At 40.9% G+C, this 9,705-nt stretch overlaps 1 protein-coding gene across 1 annotated transcript; it reads right to left on the bottom strand.

Moving 5' to 3' along the window:
• Positions 1 to 8,740, bottom strand: LOC139537432 (zinc finger and BTB domain-containing protein 21-like). The gene is made up of 2 exons (XM_071338704.1): positions 8,609 to 8,740; positions 1 to 4,920 (listed from the first exon to the last, which is right to left on the bottom strand). Exons 1-2 carry the CDS (start codon positions 8,712 to 8,714, stop codon positions 1,838 to 1,840), a joined length of 3,189 nt encoding a protein of 1,062 aa, XP_071194805.1. The 5' UTR covers positions 8,715 to 8,740; the 3' UTR covers positions 1 to 1,837.
• Between the last annotated feature and the right edge of the window lie 965 nt (positions 8,741 to 9,705).

The following is a 9,705-nucleotide window of genomic DNA, read 5'->3' as shown; positions in this document are numbered from 1 at the left end:
TACCGCAATATCACTCTTTATTACAGAAAGAATTCAAGCACAAAAACTGTAGAAAAACACAAAATGGCTGCCTTTTATGTAAAGCAACAATAATGCAACCCATACAAATATGCATTATTGCAGAAATAGAATAATACTAAAGATATCTATTTTCATAAACAAACTAATTATAGATAAAAAATGTAAGGTTATACAAACACCGCCATATACACAAAATTATATTCAATTTCTTTGAACTCAATTTCTTTTTTTAAGATCTTCCACAAAAATTCAGAGCACAAATATAAATACATTGTTTTAACCTAACCACAGAAGTTAAACATCAAAAAGTTACATCTTTCAAATCTGAATATCAATATCTGTGGTTATTGCGGTCTTCTCAATCAGTGTACAAATGATAAAAACATTTATCATCAATAATTAAATCCTCTTTTCCAGATGTACTGTAATTAGCAAGCCATCACAATCACAGCAACCCAAAAACATTGGACTGTTATAAAGGAACTATTTTCCAAATCCCACTTTTTCCCCTAGGGCAAGTCTTGCTTTCACGTTCTTACATTTTTTTAAACCTTTATTGGCTCTTGGCTGTAAATCATTTAAAATATCCAAGTAAAAAAAGTAGTTAATCTGCAACGATTTATTGTGCTTCGTTTTAACAGAACATTTGTCAATTGTCTCAGGATGCATATGCTAAGACCATGCTATCAATTCACACGATTACTTGTGTAATTATCATACAAACTATTTCAGACTTCATCATACTGGTATTGAGCCGTCACAGAGCAGTGATACAATACCCATGTCTTTGGTCATTCAAATTCGTTCTTCTGTATGTATTACTATACAAGTTATTTTGTATTTTTGTACCAAATTAATCATTAAAAAACCTACAACAAAATCTACCATACACCATGCCCAGAAGGTAAACAAAACTTATTTCCAATAAAGTACATATTTTCCTTATTCTTTACACAATAATCCATTCATGATGATCTGTAATTTATTGTGTGATACCTAAAATTAAAATAGAAATAAAGATAATTTATTTTCTCAGAATCTACAAAAAGTGTCAGTTAAAATACTGCACGTTTTTCCAGTTCTTATCCCCTTGCTAATCTATCTCCTCTTTGGTTTTGTTTACTTGTATAATCTACACGAAATATCACTAAGGCAATGACCAAATCTGAATAAAGAAGAATTAATATGAATAGTCAATATGAAAACCATAATTTTATGGTACAAAACAGATTATAGCTGAAATGTTAATGGGATGCAGAGGATCTAAAATAAAGATTAATATAACAATAATTAATCAATGTAATTTGACAAATATGCGCAATGTTAATAGTGAACAGAATTGCAAAGTGCATATCAATAAACATGATGCCCGATGCCACTAATATCATATTCATATTCGTCACGCATCAATCAACACAAATTCACAATTTAAGCAAAAGCACTTAACTGATCTTGAATTGTACAGTACAGCAATTCCTAAATCAAAAGACTTTTAATAGGTAAGGACGAGTCAAAGGGGGTTATCTGAAATATATTTACGCAGTATTAACAATGTCAAAAGCTAAGTAACATTTGTAAGGAGCTGATGACAAGGCAAATAGCAATTAATTGCACACATTCACTTTCACACCTTTACACCAACACACATGGCCACTGGAAAATATAACATGAAGGAAAGCCAACTACCAACAGCAATAGATACATTCAAAATCTTTCTTGTGTAGACAGAGTTGTATTTGATATTTTACGATGCTGTGAGCATAAAGTATCATCTCAGAGGCTCAAAACAGAGCACAGGTGTCGAAGTGAGACACATTCAAATGTGGCTATGGCTCTGCTCATGGCTCCAAAGACTAAAGGCAGTCTTGAATGTCCTGTGGCAGAGCTTACACATGTACTGCCTCTTAAACGTGAGGGCAGAGAGAGTGGGAGCATGGTAAAAAAAGGTTTCTGATTCCTGAGGGGTGAGAGGATTATCCACACTATCCGTCTTGGGTAGGGGGCTACTGTATGATCTGTCCATCTCCGGCCTCTTGGTCCTGGGCATTGACGACGAGCTTACAGGCTTCTCCTCATCCTTAGCTACCACAGATTTAGCTACCACTGGCTCTGCCTCCATTGGTTTAGGTGGAGAAACTTGTGGGGCAGGACGTCCAGTTGCTTGTGTGACCGCCGGTGGTGGTGAGGGGGAGGGAGACGAAGGGTGCCTATCATCGACCTCTCTCACTCCAGGTTCATCGGAGGTGGACATGTGGGACTGGAAGTGGCTCCAAAGACGAAAGTTGGTCCTGAAGGCCTTATTGCAGATGTGACAGATGAAGGGTTTGATGTGGCACAGCAGCTCCTGGTGGCGCTCCAGGTCTTTGTGGCCACCGAAGAGCTTGCCACATTTTTCACATGGCCAAACACCTGGCTCCTCGGGCTCAATGGAGGCCCCAGACGTCATGTCCTCCCTCTCGCTCACAGCCTCCTCAATGGGCTCCTCCTTCACTGTCAGCTCGCCATGATGGTCGTTCTTATGCTGGCTAACACTCAAGTCCTCGGGCACGAATGATAAAGAATCCTCTGAGTCGAACATAGGCGGACCTGAAGAGTCACTGTAGATGATGTCCTCTCTGGAGCTCCCCGCTCCCACAGACTCCTGGGTATGGAGCGGCCTTCCGAGGTGGTCAGATACTTCTCCATTGATCTCCTCCTGATGGCTCAGCTGTTCCTTAACAGTCATAATGTTGTGGTTATGAACCTCCACCTGGTGTCTCCATATGCTAAAGGAGGACTTGAAGGTCCGCATGCACTCCAGGCAGGTCAGTTTCTTGTACTTGCAGTGTGCTTCGTGCTCTTTTTTAACCGCTGGGCTGGAGAATCGGAGGCCACAGTACGGGCACACGGTTGCGTGTCGACAACCCCTCTCGTGGTCTCCCTGCTCAAAGTGAGAGGACAGCTTCTCATTGCAGAGTCTGCAGGAGTAAACCTCTGTTTCTGTGTTCTCTCTCTGACCGGGCTGGTCCTGGTCCTTTTGGCAGAGACTGCTCTCTCTCTCAGTCTCTTGGTTGGCTCTCTCTGCAGGGTGTGTCTTCAAATGCTGCTTGAACTGAGACAGAAACAAAAACGTTTTCCCACAGTAAGGGCATATCAAATTTGACCTGGACCTCAGGCCACCTTTTTTGGCAAACACCTGAGACTGCGAACCCTGCTTATTCCTTCTCAGCTTCATGAGCAAGGCTTTCTTTATTTCTCTCTCTCGCACAATATCAATCAGCTTCCTCTGAAACTTTTCATCCAGCTGGAACGAGCTGGAGGATGAAGCAGGGTTTTGTACCACTCCGTGCTGGGTTTGGCAGTGGGTCCAGACTTTGAAGTTGGTGTGGAAGCGTTTGTGGCAGATGTCACAAGCATATGGCTTATCTGGGTTGTGATACATGTTAACATGGCGGTGCAGTCCAGCTTTGGATCTGAACACTTTTAAACAGTTCCAGCATTTAAACATCTTGCTCTGCCTGGGCTCATCAGTCCAGTCTCCATCATTGTCGTCCATGTTGGAGTTGTGAGGTACAGATTCTGACATGTTATTTTCATCTTCACGTGGTAAATCATGTTTGTTCACACCTTTGGACTTTTTGAATGGGTACCTTCTGTTGTCTCTTCTCACCTTTCTCTTTCCAGGGAGATTATAAAATGGCTTAGTAGGTCCTTGGTCAAAATTAATTTCAATGTCTTTTAGGTTTACTGGTAGAGAATCTCCTACTGTGATTCTAATGATCTCTGAGGGGTCAGACAGTGGGCTGCTAGGTTCTGTCTTCACATGGAACACCTCTCCCTGAGTTTCTTCTTCATCATCATACCTACTGGGGTGCCTTGACCTGAGAAGAAGTGGCGGAACCACTTTCACACTGTGTTTGTGCTCACTCTGAGTCCCTTCCTCTGTCTTTGCCACCATCTTAACAACAGACTGTTCTCGGCCTTGCAGCTTATTGAGCTCCAGCGTTGGGGAGAAGACCGGGACGGGACTGTCCATGGATAATGACCTGCGCAGCAGGCTTTTTATGAGTGGGCCACTCCTGTCAATGGTCTGGATAGGCTCCCCTGCCGAGCCCTGAAAATTTGATTTGGGTCTGTAGAGCCTCTGCTCCACCTCCTCTTCTTTAGTGCTGAGATCAGACTCAGTCTGTAACATGACTGTTGGAGATTCACTGAAGGAGACTGAGGAGGTGAGCTGGGGCCTTACTGATGACCCTGTACGTGATGATGTCTTCCCCTTTAAGATGGAGGCATATGAACTGATGGGCTTGCTATCAGAAGCCTCACTAGTTGCTTCAGATGATTTTCTGGGATTGGATGCAGTGTTCCTGGCTGGTTCGTTTGGATTCCTGTGTCCTGAGGGCTCTCCTTGATAATTTGAACTGTAGCGACTGGGGCCAGGAGAATCACCACCTCGGTTCTGGCGCATAATGACACTCCTCGGCTGGCTGTCGTTGTCATCTTCCTCTGAGAAGGACAACCTTTTTCTGGAGACGCAGTAGGACACATGCGGCCTTGTTGACATGATGTTGGTTAGAAAGGGGATTCCTAGACTGTATCCCATCTCCTGGATGACTGCCAGGCTGCCTCTGTCCACGAAGAGGGAGGATGAGTATATGTAATTCAGCACTACCTCAAAGGCCTCAGGCTCACAGAAGTCCAACTGTATCACTTTGTGGGTGTCAGACAGCCTCCGTGTGAACAGGGATTGGAAATACTCACTGCTGGCAGCAAGCACACTCCTGTGGGCTTGGTACCTCTGATCCCCGACAACCAAGACTGTGTCACAGAGCTGCCCCTTCAGGCGCTGCTCATTGAGCATCCCCAGGACCGAGAGGCCATGGGAGGGATTACTATAGTGCACCAGACTCTCCATTCTGACTGAAAGGCAAGAAAAAAAATGAGGATTTTAATTTCAAGACCCTTAGTTTGACTAACATTTTTCAGTAAAAAAAAATTAAGGAAGGAGTTACCTAAACATTTAGGAAATACATTAAATCAAACAAACTATGTGTCAAATAAATCTACCTAAAGAAATAAATAACAGCAGAAAAGTTGCAAAAAGTATAAGAATCTAATAACATTATGCCAAATTCTTATATGACATACAGGTGTGACAATGTTTCAGAAACTTCCCCAAGTTTCTGGCAAATTTGCTGAAAACTAAATGGTGTGCCACAAAATGTTGCCAGTAGTTTGCAAATGTTTGCACCTAATGGTGAATCTGTGGCAAATCTTTAGCAGCAATAATATTTATTGCCACAAGTGGCAAAGAGTTCGCCAGAGATTTTTTTCTGGCAGACAATTCTCTCAAGATTCAATTTGAATCTGTGGCATAACTTGTTGCAAAACATTCCAAGACCAGTAACCGTTGATTACATAATCAGCGGGATTAGAAACATCTGTTGAAAAATGGAAACCAAGCTATTTTAGCTAGCTACCAAAGTTGTCCTGTGAGTGTCTAACTTATTAATTAAACTTCCTAGTGAATAAACTTCAACATTTTATTTGGTAAATGACACCTAGTTAGCAATGTCATGTTTTATGGGATAGAGTGAAACACATTTTGTTGATACCAGTTTCAATCTCAGTGCCAATGACTGGCTAGTGCTTAGCTAGCTAACGTTAGCTATCCCATTTTTGCACAATTAATGTGATAGGTAGCGAAGCTAGCTAACTAATGATTTTCCTAAACATTTATATTTTTGGGTGAATACGTTGCTGTCTTAATACCAATATGCATGCCAATATGCTAGTGTCACAGTTCAGTATCATGTTAGCTAGCACAACTGCTAAGGTAGCAACAATATGAGTTGATTTGACAATAATGCAACATTTATTTTTTCAGATGGATACCCTTCCCCTACCAGTGGTGTTGGAAGAGGCAGAGAGGAGGATGCATCAACACCCTGGAAATATGTTTGCGGTGCAATCACTCATAACACTTTTTTTGAGTGATAAATTAGTATTGTCTTCAAGATTGATATGGTAAGCAAATGCATGTATTCTCAAATGTAGCCCATACATTCATTCTTTGTAACAATCAGATCTTTCATTGCTTAAAACTAGTAGAAGCTAACTCATCTTGATCATGATGTTCCTTCTCTTGATCTAGAAACAATCAGTTACAAGGCAAAAATACAGATTGAGGCCTTCAATCAAACTGAGGACAGAGAAATATTTGTGCACCAGACAGGCCAAGACTTCTTGCATGCATGGCTTTGAGATGTAAGTTAAACTTTACAAAATGCTGGGTTGTTTGGATGACCCAATTGCTGGGTTGCAGGCATTGGGTCAATAGTTTGGTTGTTTTCTGTAAAAACAGCAAGGTTGGGTAGTTGGTACTGGGTTATTAAGGTTGGGTTATGGCAGTGCTGATTTTAGCATGTAAATCTTGGTGGGGCAAACTCAACCAATTATTTTAGATGCATGTCAGCAAAGCCCCTGCCCAATGCAACACTACAAAATACATTATGGATATCTGACCCAGCCAGTGGGATAAGTTCACCATAATGTGAGCACGTGTCAAGACGTGGCAACTAACAAGTCCTCTAGTGCGACTTAGTGAGTGGAAAATGGCTAATGTTATTTAGACAAACTAAGGGTGTTTTGGCAGACTGAAAACTGTGAAAACGGTAAGTAACAAACGTTACAAATTATGAATTTGATGGTTAAATTTGATTCAGGTTAAATAGGTTGTCCTATCATAATTAGGTAGCTGGCTAACGTTAGCTTGAGCATTAGCGAACGACCATTAGCTAGCCATTTTCTGTGCTAATATTTCTGGCTTGTGGTAAGGTTTACTAGTTAGCTAACGTTAGCCTCGCGACCATGCTCGAGACGCTAGCTTACTGGAGTGTTGTCGCAGAATATAGCTAAATGTGCGTTCATTGAATCAGATTGCTCATTCATCACAAAACCCTCTGAAAATTCCAACAACCTTAATGATGAATGACTATGTTTGTTTGGTGTTTTCTGATTGTTTCAGTACATGCTTGGACGAAGGACTTCCACAAGGCCACCATCTCCAAAGTTCACTCAAAAAGGCAATAGTCCTGAACAGGGTATGATTTAGTTTTGTTTTAATTATTTACATTTTGTTAATGATTTTTTTTAACTTCCATTGGTTGAAATCTATTGCTCAGTTATCACTTGGCTCATGTAAATAATTCTGTAGTTGCCCCTTTAAACATCCTAAGGTCAACATCCCCATCCATAGTGTTCACATTTCTCTCATGTATGTGTTGTAGCTACATAAAAATATTAAATAAACAATTTATTTGAGAAATATCTAGTCTTTGCTCTTTTTACCATGCTGATGATTTCAAGATGTATTGGATTTATTTGTATCTGTTAAGACATTTAATACATGTTTAGTATATTTACTACATTTAATGTTTTAGTTTTTCCCTGGTCTAATTTGCATATTCATACTGAGTTTGCAGCAAATTTGCAGCAATCAGAAAGTTCATCACAAGTTTCCCAGAATTGATCACCAGAAGTTCACAAATTGCCGCAAATTTACCGCAACAGTCTGCCACAAAACCCATATGCATGTGAAAATATGAGTTTGCTGCAAATTTGCAACAAATTGTCCAAAGACTTGACAACTGTTTGCCAGAAGCCTGATTTTTTTCGGTAAGAGGTATTTTGCTATGCAGTCTGTGCCAACAATTTATTAGTGAAAATATGCCTAGTTAGTAAATACTTAATTTTCAATTTTAGAATACCAAAACACGTATTCTGTAAATCATGAAGAGTACTGCATTAGACTATCCAACCTTTTTTAGATCAGCAACTGGTAGGCGGTTACTGTATCTATCTGTGCTATGAGCGCAAATAACATAACGCATGCGCATTTATAGGTTCTATTTCGATTACATCATGTCTTTAATCAGAAGACATGGCGGGGGGCATATTTAGAAGGAACGCAGATAGCGTTCATTCCGTTGCACACAGAACTGTGGACACCGCTATCAATTGCATATGATTACACAAATATGTTTGGTACATTCCATACCAGAAAAGTTTAGAACGCTGCGCCCATAGAATGTTTCTGGGGAGAAGCCAGGGGAGCAAGCATTAGATAATAAGCGAGACGTGGCTAAAATTCCTGATGACACACAAATTCAGCCGAAACTGGTTTTAGAACTCTGGCAAGTATCCTCTCCGTAATGTACTAAATAGGTTAATTACATCTAAAACAATGACGCGGTATATGGGCTGTTTGTTACCGTTGTTGGTGGTGAAATCACGTAATCACTTTGTGTTAATGTTTCCGAAAGAGAAACGTAAAGAAACAGAATAAAACCACAGTGCTCGAGAAACGAGTGTGTGGTCACTGTGTGCGCACACACCCACTACTGTATTTTCTCCCTGGTTAGTTAAAGCGCAGACGCAGCATCTACAGGAGCAGACAGAGCAGTTACTCGTGGGGTTTAGAAAAGACGAAGAAACCACCTCAGAGTTACGTCAGGAAGAAAAAGCTTTTCTCCAAACAAGAGTCCAATGTAGAGCACTAGCGCAAGACAATCTCAACCAAAGTAGTTTCATGGCTTTCTAAACTTACCCCTATGTATTCGTTCTGTTTCCACGCAGCACACTAAAGACTTTATATCAGAATTATGTTGAGTGTGTGGTAGTCGTGATTCCATCCATCTTGAATTTGACGTCATCCCACTCCAGGGATGAGGTCATCGCATAGAACGCTCGTCACGTGCGCTGTGAGCTGATAGGCTGCTTTATACCATGTAGGCGGGAGTGTAGGATATGACAGGCAGATTTAACCATCTTAAAGTGACAGGCCATATTTTTGTTCTTTGACATGTGAACAGGCCCTTGGGAAGCAACACCAATTCACTTATTTTTTAAACTGTCATATTGCTATCAGGTCAACATCGCTGTCTCAGTTGCAAAATATCAATATTCTGTTCTTTAAAACCATAGATGGATACTGTTAAATTATGTGGAATTACATAATTAAATGCAGAATGTATTTTTCTCTTATTGTTGGTTGATGTTATTTTTATGTTGTATCTAAATGACGACAATCAAAGCACGGGGTAATATCTGCATTTGACATTGGTGGATGAATGCGTTTCTCTGTAACCAGATCCACTGTCCCACTGAAACTAATTAAAGACATGTGATTAAAAATGTCATTATGGCACCTCTGCTCTCCCTCATTACAGATACCCAGAGGACGCCTGTTGCTCTGTTTATCCGACCACATCCTGGAAAGTCTTCATGTAGTACCGTACCTCACAAGCGGATAATCCAAGGAAGGTGTGGCACTGCTATTGCCTAATTTTGACATGTATGTACAATCTGTGTGTATATGCGAAGACTTTAAGGTATGCAAATAAACTGGATAGAACAAGCTGCACCTGAGTGGGGGACACCATGATTGTGGTTCTGCAGTTAGGGCCAGTCCCATAATCTGTGGAACTAAGTGATATGATGACACCTGTTAATGGTTGTTGTGTCACTCAGGTTGAGCCACCCCTCTTCTCTGAGAGCACCCTCCCTCACCTCCCTCCAGCACAGCCTGTATGAAAAGCAGAGTTTCTGGGTGAAATTGGATCTGTTATATTCCTGTGAAATTTGAGGTGCACGGTTGTGGGTGGGAATTTCCCAATGCTAGTGTGCAGACTCCTGTAGAGATCC

Source organism: Salvelinus alpinus, chromosome 13 (genome assembly GCF_045679555.1).
Source record: "Salvelinus alpinus chromosome 13, SLU_Salpinus.1, whole genome shotgun sequence".
Taxonomy (NCBI): Eukaryota; Metazoa; Chordata; class Actinopteri; order Salmoniformes; family Salmonidae; genus Salvelinus; species Salvelinus alpinus.
This window is presented reverse-complemented; position numbering and strand designations above follow the sequence as displayed.